The sequence below is a fragment of the Hippopotamus amphibius genome, chromosome 9, assembly GCF_030028045.1.
Source record: "Hippopotamus amphibius kiboko isolate mHipAmp2 chromosome 9, mHipAmp2.hap2, whole genome shotgun sequence".
NCBI lineage: Eukaryota > Metazoa > Chordata > Mammalia > Artiodactyla > Hippopotamidae > Hippopotamus > Hippopotamus amphibius.
In genome coordinates this window covers 37,825,325-37,838,606 of record NC_080194.1, presented here as the reverse complement: position 1 = coordinate 37,838,606, position 13,282 = coordinate 37,825,325, and the positions used below count along the sequence as shown (strand labels likewise).

At 51.4% G+C, this 13,282-nt stretch overlaps 1 protein-coding gene across 2 annotated transcripts; it reads left to right on the top strand.

Moving 5' to 3' along the window:
- The first annotated feature begins 8,541 nt into the window (after window positions 1-8,541).
- On the top strand, window positions 8,542-13,214 carry SMPD1 (sphingomyelin phosphodiesterase 1). 2 transcript variants are annotated; one of them, XM_057695893.1, is made up of 6 exons: window positions 8,542-9,038; window positions 10,001-10,773; window positions 11,329-11,500; window positions 11,825-11,901; window positions 12,124-12,269; window positions 12,438-12,628. In XM_057695893.1, exons 1-6 carry the CDS (start codon window positions 8,742-8,744, stop codon window positions 12,476-12,478), a joined length of 1,506 nt encoding a protein of 501 aa, XP_057551876.1. In that variant the 5' UTR covers window positions 8,542-8,741; the 3' UTR covers window positions 12,479-12,628. The 2 variants fall into 2 exon arrangements, with proteins under 2 accessions (XP_057551876.1, XP_057551875.1); XM_057695892.1 differs by having other exon boundaries at window positions 8,544-9,038; window positions 12,458-13,214.
- The last annotated feature ends 68 nt before the right edge of the window (window positions 13,215-13,282 follow it).

Below are 13,282 nucleotides of genomic sequence, written 5' to 3'. Positions count from 1 at the left end.
CTGTGGCTTTGGTTTTCAGTTCCACAAGACAAAACACTGCTGATACTGCTGTCTGCCCTCTTGAGGAGGAAGCTGTCTAGGAGGCTCCTGCGTGCTGCCTGATGGGAGGGACTGATGGTGGGTAGGGCTGGGTGGGTGGAGCTCAGTAAGACTTTAATCTGATTTGGTGGGCGGAGCTCAGTGACACTTTAATCTGCTTGTCTGCCAATGGGTGGGGCTGTGTTCCCACCTTGTTGGCTTTTTGGCCTAAGATTACCTAGCACTGGAGCTTACAGGCTCTTTGGTGGGGCTAATGACAGACTCTGGGAGGGCTCACACCCATGAGCACTTCTCAGAACCCCTGCTACAAGTGTCCCTGTCTCCTTGGTAAGCCACAGCTGCCCCCCACCTCCGCAGGCAACCCCCCAACACCAGCAGGTAGGTCTGGTTCAGTATCCTATGGGGTCACTGCTCCTTCCCCCTGGGTCCTGGTGAGCACACTTTTTTGTGTGCCCTCCAAGAGTGGAGTCTCTGTTTCCCCCAGTCCTGTGGAGGTCCTGCAATCAAATCCCCCTGGCTTTCAAAGTCTGATTCTCTGGGGATTTCTCCTCCCATTGCCGGACTCCCAGGCTGGGAAGGTTGACGTGGGGCTCAGAACCCTCACTTTAGTGGGTGGCCTTCTGCAGTGTAACTGTTCTCCAGTTTGTGAGTCACCCACCCAGGATTTATGGGATTTGATTTTAACGCGACTGCACCCCTCCTACCATCTCATTGCGGCTTCTCCTTTGTCTCTGGATGTGGGGTGCCTTTTTTGGTGAGTTCCGGTGTCTTTCTGTTAATGATTGTTCAGCAGTTAGTTGTGATTCCGGTGTTCTTGCAAGAGGGAGTGAGCGCATGTACTCCTACTCCACCATCTTGATCCTATCTACAGGCAGATTCTTAACCGCTGCATCAGCAGGGAAGTCCCAACAATTGTTTTTGATAGCAATAAATATATATCTCAGGTATGGGTTTGTCTTTTTTGCCCACTGGGCCTCAACCATCACCACCATCCAAAGGCTGACGACAGGCATGGGATCCTATGATATCAGACCAAAGATCCACTCTTTGACAAAGACGATATAAAGTGGGCACAAGACTATGGGATCCACTGGTCACATTACATTGATATCTCATGCCACCCAGAAATGCCAGCCTGATAGATGATGAAACAGGCTGGTGAAGGCACAGCTGAAGCATAAGCTTGTAAGCGGTACCCAGAGAGGACAGGGTGCCATCTTCCAGCACGCAGGGTCCACTTTCGTACAACAACCTTTATATGGAGCTGTGTGCCCAGTAGAGAGAACACATGAGTCTAGAAACAAGGGGGGAGGGAAGCAGGAATGGCCTGCTTACCATCACTCCTGAGATCCACTCGGGCAATGTGTACTTCCTGCCCCTACAACTCTAGGCTCTGCGTGTTTAGAGTTCCTGGCTCCCAAATAGAAAGTGAGTCCAACAGGAGAAAGGGTGTGGCTGCTGCGTAGGAACTTTGGGCTCTTTGTGTGAAGGGACCAGCAGGCAAGAAGAGGCATTGCCATGTGGGCTACAAAGTAAACCCTGATCACAAGAACAGGGAGAAGGCAGGATGGGGGGAATTCCCTGGTGGTCCAGCCGTTGGAGCGCCTCACTTTCAGTGCCAGGGGTGTGGGTTCAATCCCTGGTCAGGAAACTAAGATCCTGCAAGCCGGCAGTGTGGCCATAAATAAATAAATATTGGGTTGGCCAAAAAGTTCATTCAGGTTTTTCCATAAGATGTTATGAAAAACCCCAATGAAATTTTTGGCCAACCCAATAGATAAGTACATACATACATACATACATAAGGGGACGCAGGACGACTGCTGCACAAGGAGACATAAGGGAATGTGTTTGCCATCAGCTGGTCTACTTGGGAGCCTCTTGATACTCCCCTGCTCTGCTTTGTTTTCACAGTAATGACAAGTGCAGCAGCTATGATTTAAGGAGACCATGGATACCAGGGCTCAGACCCCTGAAGGGAAAAGTCTGGGTCATATCATCAGGTAAGCCACTGAAATCAGCAGAAGTTCTAGCTAAGAGTGAAGGAAATCTAAAAGATATGGAAGAGGAAAATGATGGGTATCAGTTGACGTCCTGAGATCAGCTACCTGGATTTCCGCAAATGAAGCAAGCCTCTCGCTCTGTTTTAGGACAACTCTGAAGGGTCATCTCAGCTTCAGAATTCCATGAAATCCACTGAGGCCTCTATGGACAGCATCACAGGTCAACTAGTCCCTCTGCCCACTGCTACCTTCCCTTTCCCTCCACCACTGTAGATTCCAAGAGCACTTCCTAGTAAATCTCTTGCACTTTTTAAAAAATTTTTATTTATTATTTTATTTTATTTTATTTATTTTGGCTGTGTTGGGTCTTTGTTGCTGTGCATGGGCTTTCTCTAGTTGCGGCAAGTGGGTGCTACTCTTTGTTGTGGCACACGGGCTTCTCATTGTGGTGGCTTCTCTTGTTGTGGAGCACGGGCTCCAGGCTCACAGGCTTCAGTAGTTGTGGCACGTGGGCTCAGCAGCTGTGGCTCACAGGCTTAGTGGCTCTGGGGCATGTGGGATCTTCCCGGACCAGGAACTGAACCCACGTCCCCTCATTGTAGTGGCTTCTCTTGTTGTGGAGCACAGGCCCTAGGCATGTGGGCTTCAATAGTTGCGGCACATGGGCTCAATAGTTGTGGCTCATGGGCTCTAGAGCACAGACTCAATAGTTGTGGCACACGGGCTTTGTTGCTCCATGGCATGTGGAATCTTCCCAGAGCAGGGCTCGAACCCGTGTCCCCTGCCTTGGCAGGCAGATTCTTAACCACTGCGCCACCTAGGAAGTCCTCTTGCACTTTTTTGTTTGGTTGGTTGGCTGGTTGGTTTTTTGGTGGGGGGGTTTTGGGGTTTTTTTGGTGGTTTGTATTTTTTTTGGCCATGCCTCTCAGTTCCCCGACCAAGGATCAAACCTGGGCCCACAGCAGTGAAAAAGTACAGAGTCTTAACCACTGGACCACTAAGGAATTTCAGAACCTCTTACATGTTAGCCTCTTTCTCAGCATCTGATTTCTGGAAAACAATGTCATCCATGTCAGGGAAAGAGGGGCTTTTGATCCATAAGAATAAGGATGTTTGACATGTAGCAAGTGATGGTTTCATCAAAAGCAACAATATATGTCAAAACACTGTGAAAAAGAGGACTGGGCAAATGATAAAGGAGGGAGTGACCAAGAATGACGTTATTAAGGAGATGGGATATGAGTGAAGGATAAGACTATTGACTGGAAGGGAGGGAATACGGGGATATGTGTATAAAAACAGATGATTGAACTTGGTGTACCCCCCAAAAAATAATAAAAAATTAAAAAAAAAAAAAAAAAGACTATTGACTGGGACTTCCCTGGTGGCACAGTGGTTAAGAATCCCCCTGCCAAGGCGGGGGACATGGGTACCATCCATGGGACAGGGAGATTCCACATGCCAAGGAGCAACTAAGCCCATGAGCTACAACTCCTGAAGCCCACACGCCTAGAGCCCATGCTCTGCAACTAGAGAAGCCACTGCAATGAGAAGCCTGCGCATCACAACGAAGAGTAGCCCCAGCTCACTGGGACTAGAGAAAGCCTACACGCAACAACAAAGACCCAACACAGCCAAATATTAATTAATTAATTAATTATTTTAAAAAAAGACTGTCTACTGAAAGAAAAATGCACAATATAAATTTGTGAGTTAAGTTTAATCAGGGACCTTAATGAGGAATTTAGCCCAGGAGACAGCCTCTCAGATACCTCTGAGGAACTGCTCCAAAGAGGTAAGGGAGGAGCCAGGATATACAGGAGGGTTTTGCTGGGAAAACAAACTTTGAAAGATTGCTGCTAATTACAAAGAACAGGCATCTCAAGTTAACTCTTTCAGTTCTTTTCCATGTATGGGAAGATGCAAGAATCTCGGTTCATTGAAATTATTGTTTAGATATACATCTTAACTATCTAGGCAACTGCGGTGCTTGAGCCTTGTAGAACTGGAATGATACACAACGTTTTTTGTTTACAAGACCTTAGAAGATAAGGTCTTGGAGAACAGATAGAATGTGGGCCTTGAGAGTCATCAGTGTCCTACATAAGGAAGGACAGAGATGCAGAGCAGTAGCAGATAAGGAGAAATGGGGCTACTTGAAATCCCTTTCTTAAAAACCATCTAAATATTCACCCTGTTGGAATGAGTGCCTTGATTCCCCCATCCATGTCTCCCCATTCTCTTGTTAATTAATATAATGTTTTTATTAGCATCTGTAAGACCCATGAGGGGAAGACACCAAATTCAATATGACTTCTTGGACTGGTATTCGATTATGTAGCAGTAAAGTTACACGGGGTGTCAATGCAAAAGTGGCGCCCGTGCAAAAAGAGCCCGCTTAACCATAGCATTTGCCGTGTCCTGGGTAACGGGCATAGTCAGTGGGTGAATATCCAGGTCATCATAAAGTCAATTCCACATGGCCTGCATATGAAGCAGATCGGCTGCTTTATCTGGGTGTTCCACTTGATGTTTATGGGGGTTGCTGAATAGTTACCCTTATCAGGGTAAACAGACCTTACAGTGGCTTTTATCCAACCCAACAGGCTGGCCATTTCCTCAGGAATAACATGCCATGTGTCTGGATCATGTATAACCATCTGTAATTGTTCCATAGTAAGCTATGGGTCCTGTATCAACCCAAACATGCTCTTCCATTCTGTAGCATTTAGAAACAAAGATACTTCCCCCAAATTAGTCATTCTCACAATCCACTTCAGTGAAGATTACTTAGGAAGTTGATGACACTAATCTACAAAATAAAACAACTCCTTCACATTATATCCCCTGGTTTTAGTAGTTTCTTGGTTTCGTCTTCTTCCAACATGGACTACCTTCTTGGTGACCTGAATCTTAGAGGTACTCACTGTTGTCCCCACATAATTTTTTTCGTGTGTGGGTGGCTTTGAGGTGTCAACTATAAATTGGAACTTGCCATCTGCCTGTACAAGAATTAAATCACTTTGTGCTGCTGTAGCTACTAACCTTCCACATCCCCTGAAGGGAATTCAGGGTGGAGACCAAGAATGAGGCACTCTGTGCTTTGGAGGATGGGTGGAACAGGTCTTCAGATAGTTAGATGTTTTCAGGAGCTGATTTTATGAGCCAAATCCTTGCATCTCCTCATATATAGAAAAGCACTAAATCCCTACATGGTGACCTCTGTGCCTCGTGACTAGCAGAAACCCCTCACAAAAAAATGTGTCTGATTGCATGTACTCCTCCTTTACCAAGAATATATACATACTAATCTTCTCCCCTGCCTCTTTGGAACAGTTTCTCAGAGCCATGTGGGATGCTGTCTTCCAGGTTGCAGTTCTAATTTTGCCCCAAATACACTCAACTCGCAACTCTCACATTGTGCATTTTTTTTAAGTCGACAGAAGCTAGTAGCCAAAGCTCAGACCAATCAAGGTCCAACCCAGCACTCTCTCTTACTTTCATTTTAGCTGTTACAAATATCAGTAACCAAGAGATTACATAGTTTGCTTTTTTTCTTATTAGTTTCCACTTCCTCAAGCATCTAGTGAACAAATGCCCCAGGAAGTGGATCTATCTCTAAATTCCACTGGTAAAGTTTACCTCTGGTAATTGATGACAGCCCATCTGCCATTTCATACCATGGGTGACGGTGTGGCCACCCAGGAATCAAGGGTCCCTCATCCTCTGCCCTTTTATCCTATCTCTTCCCAAACCACATGTTTCCAGGAGCTGGGGCCAAACTGGCAAATCTGACTTCTGACACCAATTCTGGGGGTGCTTTCTCTGACACCAACCAATCATCCAACACCAACTGATTTTACAATAATTCAATTAAATTCTGATATTATCTACCTGGAGTTAGCATCAGATCCCACAAATGAAAGGGTCCAGTCCCACAAGATTGTCCCCACTCTAGAGGCCAGTCACAATGTTACCAGAAAATTGGGTTTACCTCTTGGTGGGGGTCAAGCCAAAAGACACAAATAAGCCATAGGTTAGGGGAAGGGAGAATTTATTACTTGTAATAAGGTAAACACCAGGGATTTTTCCCAAAGCAGTGTCTCCCTGAACAGCATAATTGGTGAAGTTTTAAGCAAAGGGTGAATACATATTCATGAAGGGGCTGGAGCAGGGGAATTCTGCATAGAATTGGGGCAAAGGTCGACAGAATCCCAGCTATAGGAGATTGAAGTCTCGAGGGTCAGAAGAGGTCAACAACATCATCCCTTAGGTTCCAGTAGATCTGGCAATTGGGCGCTTACTCAGAGGAGGGGTTTAAATTCTGAAAAACAGCTCAGGAAAGTGCTTCAGGCTAATCTTTACCATTGAAACGGAACCGGGTGTCTTTACAACTGATTTATTATCTTTGCTATGGTTACTTCTCTTGCCAGATAACAGTCTTGTTCTTTTGTTCCCTTAAGATCTTTATTACTGAGACCTGTTCAAGGGTAAGCATCGTGCCAGGCTTAGATCACAAAATGGCTTAGCCCTAAAATGGTTTATCTTATGTCAAAAAGCTATATCTGATTCTTTTCCTCTGGGGACCCCCTACCCTATCTGCTCACAGAATGTCCCAGGTTGCACCTATACTTCTGATCAACCAGCTGTAAATTCTAGGGTTCTGTGACCCTCTACACAGATTTGCAAGTTTGTTTAGAGCATCTTACAGAACTCAGGAAAACACTTTACTTACACGTCCTGGTTAATACAAAGGGTACAATTCAGAAATAGCCACATGAAAGAGATGCACAGGGCAAGACATGCAAGGGGGAGATGTCCCAGAACTCCCATGCCCTCTGCAGGTATGCTCACCAACCCAGGAGCTCTCTGAGAGTTTTTATAGAGCTCAATCTCCAACCCCCTTCCCCAACCTGGAAGACTGGGGGTGAGACTGAAACACCTCACTTTCTGATCACTAGTTCTTTCTGGTGACCAGCCCCATCCTGAGGCTTTTAGGGGCTCCACCTTAACTCACCTTATTAGCATAAATTCAGGTGTGATTGAAAGGGGCTCGTGTAAATAGCAAAAGACACACCTGTCACTCAGGAATTTCAAAACGTATGAGCTCTGTGCCAGAAACTGGAGACAAGACCAAATATATTTCCTATTGTATCATAATTACTCTATTTGATATCATGCCCACAAAACTGGGGGTGGGGGAAGAGACTCACTTGGAAAAAATGCTCAAAGACAGCTTGGTAGCTCTGTGGACCTTGGAGAAAGACCGAGTTACAGTTCAGGGGTTTTTGTTGTTGTTGTTGTTTTTTAATTTTAAATTTTTAATTTTTTACAATAAACTGCATATATTTAGAGTGTACAATTTGGTATCCCAATCTCCCAATTCACTCCCCCCCCCCACCCTCCCCGCTTTCCCCACTTGGTGTCCATGTTTGTTCTCTACATCTGTGTCTCTATTTCTGCCTTGCAAACCGGTTGATTTGTACGTTTTTTCTATAGTCCACATATATGTGTTAATATGCAATATTTGTTTTTCTCTTTCTGACTCACTTCACTCTGTATGACAGTCTCTAGGTCCATCCATGTCTCTACAAATACAGTTTAGGTTTTAATTGCTATTCTGCAACTTAACTTTCCCGTGCTTCAGTTTCCCCATCTGCAAAATGAAGGTAATAATAGTATTATACTTATTTCTTAGGGTTGTTTTTAGAACCGAGGATTAGTTATTATAAAGTGCCTGTTTCAGTGCCTGGGATATGTTACAGCACTCTGCAAACGACAGCTTTCAAGATCATGGGTGCAGGAAGGTGGGAGACCCAAGTTCTAATCCACCTTCCCGGTGTGTGGTCTTTACCCCTTCTTGGCCACTTTACCATCTTTCAGCCTCAGTTTCCTCATCCGTATGATGAAGGTATGGTTGTCCCCACATGAGCCCAGGGCCCCTCCCATCTGGAGAAGCCTGAGTCAAAAAGATTATCAGTCAGGACGACTCAAGGGTGCGGGTACCAGTGGCAGAACATGAGAAACTGAGGGTCGGAACCCTCCGGGCCAGAGAGGTAATGCTGTGTGAGAATCCCTTCCCCTATGTGCTCCGCCTCACCATCACCGCCCACCACCCCCCCCCCCCCCCATATGCCCTCTCGTCTTCCCCAGTTTAAAGCCTGGCACTTAGCTATTCCTGGAATTTGAGCGCAGGTTTGGAGAGAGGAGGCGCCTAAGGAGCCTCGGGGGGGCCTCTCACCAGCCACACTTAGTGGGCTCCAGCAAGAGCGGGGCGGCTCCAGCAAGAGCGGGGCGGCTCCAGCAAGAGCGGGGCGGCTCCAGCAAGAGCGGGGCGGCTCCAGCAAGAGCGGGGCGGCTCCAGCAAGAGCGGGGCGGCTCCAGCGGCCTCCGAAAGCTGTCAGGGCCGGGGCGGGATCGCGGGCGGGATCCTGGGCGGGTCCCAGGCGCGCCCGGCCCACCCCACCACCCCTCCGCCTCGCTAGCGAGCCCTGGCTCCCAGCCACCGCCATCAGCTGCCGCAGAACCGAGGAAGAGGAAGGGGCGGAGCTGCTTTGTGGCTTGTCTCCGAGCAGTCAGCCGACTGTAGCTGGGGGAGGTCATCGGTGTCCCTGGCACCGCCTGGGATCCTGAGAGCCAACCAGGGCCTACACCAGCCGGGGCCGGGCGGGCGGACAGCCTGGTCCAGGAAGCCGGGCAATGTCCCGTCACGGAGTGTCTCCTGGCCAGGGCCGCCCCAGGTCGGGCCGGGAGCAGACACTGGACAGGTCCTCGGGGGCCCCCGGCCTCAGGCTCCTGTGGATGGGCTTGGCGCTGGCGCTGGGCTTGCCCGGCTCCCAGGTTCTCTGGTCCCGTGCCGGGGCCCACCCTCTTCCCGCCCAAGGCCATACGAAGTTCATGCTCATAGAGCCCCGACTCCGGGAGGCCTTTAGCTGGTGGAACCTCAGCTGCCCCGCCTGCAAAGGACTGTTCACCGCCGTGGACATCGGGCTGAGGGTGAGCGATAAAGGGCCTGCGGGGGGGGGCGGGCCGGGAGCGAGCGCTGGGGGTGGGAGCTGGGGCTAAGGCCGCCGCTCCGAGGTCCCCGACAGCATCCCCGATGGAGAGGCTGTCCAGGCGTTCCTGAATTTGCCCTTCTTGGGGGACACCCGTGGCTGTACACCACCACCACCACTACCTCCACTGTGACCTAGTGAAGTAAGAAAAGTGTGCAAGTGATATGCTGGGCACTGGGCACTGTGCTAGCCCTTTAACCCAGGATAAATGTAGCCTGCAATGTGGTTTCATTACTGTTATCTCCGTTTTACAAACGAATAGAGACCGGGGAGCTGAAATCACTTGTAGGAGGGCCAGCAGCTGCTGAGGGGTGGGGCCGGACTCTCACTCACCCTGGCATCCCCGACAGAATCCCTTCTGCCTTACACCCAGCACCTCCAGCCCTGAGCACCATGCCTGGGACTAGCTACTGCTGAAAAGGGACCTGAATTAAGGAATATCCAGAGGTGTGGGACTAGTTGGGGCCGGGCTGTCTTGACTGACCCTGATGGGGTTATGATGAGCGCAGCTTGGTAGGTGGGCCTTGTGGGGCCCCTCAAGGAGTGAGGGGCCTACCCTTGTGAGTGTCCCCAAACCCTGGTCAGTCTGTCCTTCTGCCCAGCCTAAATTTCAGGGCCCTCAGCAGACTCTGTCTGAGAAAGCCAGTCGGGCAAGCAAAGGCCTGAAGTGTCCCTGAGCTAAAAAGGAAGTACTGGCCTGGTGATGCCTGCATGGCCTGGTGATGCCAGCGTCACAGGGCGATACCTGTGGGAGGCAGGGGTGACCTGACATCTCTTCAGCGTGTGGTACTGAGTCCATTCTAGCCCCAGTGTGGATATGGAGGCCCAGTGGTCGTATCTGGGGGTTGACCTGGTCCCTGTGCTCCATCTCTGACTTCTCACCACTGGTTCTTCCCACCACAGAACGAGGCCAGTGTGGCCTGGGTGGGCTCTGTGGCCATCAAGATGTGCACGCTGCTGAAAATAGCCCCGCCTGCTGTGTGCCAGTCAGCTGTCCAGCTCTTCGAGGACGACATGGTGGAGGTGTGGACGCGCTCAGTGCTGAGCCCATCTGAGGCCTGTGGTCTGCTCCTGGGCTCCTCCTGTGGGCATTGGGACATCTTCTCATCTTGGAACATCTCTTTGCCAGCTGTGCCAAAGCCGTCCCCCCAGCCGCCCAAGCCCCCAGCCCCAGGCTCCCCTGTCAGCCGCGTCCTCTTCCTCACTGACCTGCACTGGGATCATGACTACCTGGAGGGCACAGACCCCGGCTGTGAGAACCCGCTGTGCTGCCGCCGGGATTCTGGCCTGCCGCCTGCCTCCCGGCCAGGTGCTGGATACTGGGGCGAGTACAGCAAGTGTGACCTGCCCCTGCGGACGCTGGAGAGCCTGTTGAGTGGGCTGGGCCCCGCTGGCCCTTTTGATATGGTGTACTGGACGGGCGACATCCCTGCCCATAACGTCTGGCAGCAGTCTCGTCAGGACCAGCTGCGGGCCCTGACCACCGTCACAGACCTCGTGAAGAAGTTCTTGGGGCCAGTACCTGTGTATCCTGCCGTGGGCAACCACGAGAGCACACCCGTCAATGGCTTCCCTCCCCCCTTCATAGAGGGCAACCAGTCTTCCCACTGGCTCTATGAGGCGATGGCTAAGGCGTGGGAGCCCTGGCTGCCTGCTGAAGCCCTTCGCACCCTCAGGTATATAAGGCCCATGGAAACCCAGGAAGGGAGGAGAAGCTGGAGGGAGCAGGGAACCTGGCATTATTTGTGACTGCTCCAGGCTGAGTCCTCAGCTCTCTTCACTGGCCCTCCCAATCGGACCCCGCTTTCCATTTCCCCCCCCCCCTTATCTCCAGCCACCCTCCTTCTCAGGGCCAGCAGCATATGTTCTCCATGGTAGGCTATGGCTTTGCTGGGGGTGGCCCTCTCTAAAATGCCCTCCCCTCTTGAACATCCCAGCTTTTCCCAACTTACCCAGGCCTGGGTCCTCCTCCCTCTGGATGGCCTTTGCCTCCTATTCTAGCTCACTTTTACCTCTCCTCTGAACTCCTAGAGCCTTCCGTCCTCTGGGCCACTCTCTTCAGTCACACGGGCCCTATAATCAATGCTGTCTGCTCTTCAGCTAGAACGTGAGCTTGACGGTAGGGATGATGTCCTGCGTGCCTCTGCCCTCCACCCAGATTCCTTGCACAGGACTGGGCATGCAGGGCCGGGATTATGAATGCGTGCTGACCCGCGTTCGCTTTTTTTCAGAATTGGGGGGTTCTATGCCCTTTCCCCACGCCCCGGCCTCCGCCTCATCTCTCTCAATATGAATTTTTGTTCCCGTGAGAACTTCTGGCTCTTGATCAACTCCACAGATCCCGCTGGACAGCTCCAGTGGCTGGTGGGGGAGCTTCAGGCTGCTGAGGATCGAGGAGACAAAGTGAGGGAGAGCGGTGGGAATCCGGTGTGGCAGGTGTGGGGACGAGGGGGCGGGGTGCAGGGAAGCAGGCCCTTCACGAGCACACTCCTCCCTGGAGCTGGAGCACCTGTGAGCAGAGAAGCTTGATTTTCTGGCACTCCCAACAGTGTTCCTTGGGGTTTCAGCTCATGGTCACCCTTAGGATGTCCTTTCATTTGCTCCCCTCTCTCTAGCCAGGAATGCCAGTCATTGTAGGAAACATGAATACCAACTATCTTGATCAGGGCTGCCTGGACCTGTCCTGCTCTGATAACCTTCCTCAACTGTCCTTAACTGTCCCCACAGGTGCATATAATTGGCCACATTCCCCCAGGGCACTGCCTGAAGAGCTGGAGCTGGAATTATTACCGAATTGTGGAGAGGTAGGAGGGAGGTGTGTTTGGGGGTGGGGGGTGGGGGTGAAGAGTCTAAAGGTCAGAAATTCCCTCAAGCCTCTCACCATCCCTGCTGCCCCATTGCGGGCGGGGGGCGGGGGAGAGGCTACATCCTTAAACAGGGTGGAGAAAGAAAGCATCCTATCCTTCCCAGATCTTCTCCTCCCCCTTGCTTGAAACTTCTGATTATGATTAGTGTCTTCTGGCCAGGTATGAGAACACCTTGGCCGCTCAGTTCTTTGGTCACACCCACGTGGATGAGTTTGAGGTCTTCTATGATGAGGAGACCCTAAGCCGGCCACTATCTGTAGCCTTCCTGGCCCCCAGCGCCACCACCTACATCGGCCTCAATCCTGGTGAGTGAGGCGGGAGCAAGCTGCTGGGATGAAGGAGGTTGTTGGGGTAGAGGAAACTGAGGAGAGGGAGGAAGTTGCTGGGGTAGAGGAAGGGCAGTCTGAGCCAAGGTGGCCCCGGGGCAAGCTGCGCCGCCCCACTGGAGCTGCTTTGGCCCTTTCCCTCTCCAGTCAGCCCTCTCTCCTTGCAGGGTACCGCGTCTACCAAATAGATGGCAACTACTCGGGGAGCTCTCACGTGGTCCTGGACCACGAGACCTACATCCTGAACCTGACACAGGCGAATGAGCCAGGAGCCACACCACACTGGCAGCTCCTCTACAGGGCTCGGGAAACCTACGGGCTGCCCGACCTGCTGCCCACTTCCTGGCACGACCTGGTGTACCGCATGCGGAGCGACGCACGGCTTTTCCAGACCTTCTGGTTCCTCTACCATAAGGGCCACCCACCCTCAGAGCCCTGTGGCACGCCCTGCCGCCTCGCTACTCTGTGCGCCCAGCTCTCCGCCCGGTCGGACAGCCCTGCTCTGTGTCGCCACCTGCTGCCAGATGCAAGCCTCCCTGATGTCCAGCGCCCATGGCCAAGGCCACCATTGTGCTAACACCCCCAGGGCCCAGAGGTGGGAAAGTGCTTGTTTTAGAAAGGAGCGAAAACCCCAGAGGGCCACTGTGGTGAGAAGAATGTCTGGTGGCAGAGCCTGTCCCTGGGCCCAGGCACACCTCACTAACAAGACCTCCTTTCCTGGATCTGGTTTATGGGAGGAGGGTTGGCGGCTCCGCGGCTTCTGTCCTTTCATGGCCATGGAGCAGAGGTCTAAGCTGGCACTGCCCTGGGAAGCCCAGACAGAAGCTGTCACCCCAGGCCTGTGCTGGCCAGCCAGGAACCCTGTCCTGCTGCTACTGCCTGGCTACCAGGCTGTTAAAATAAAAACAAGAGACTTGGACTCCAGACCCTGCTGTGACTGTCCCAATTTCTTCTTTTGAGGCAGGAAGGGCAAGGGGGCCCTGGAAACAGGA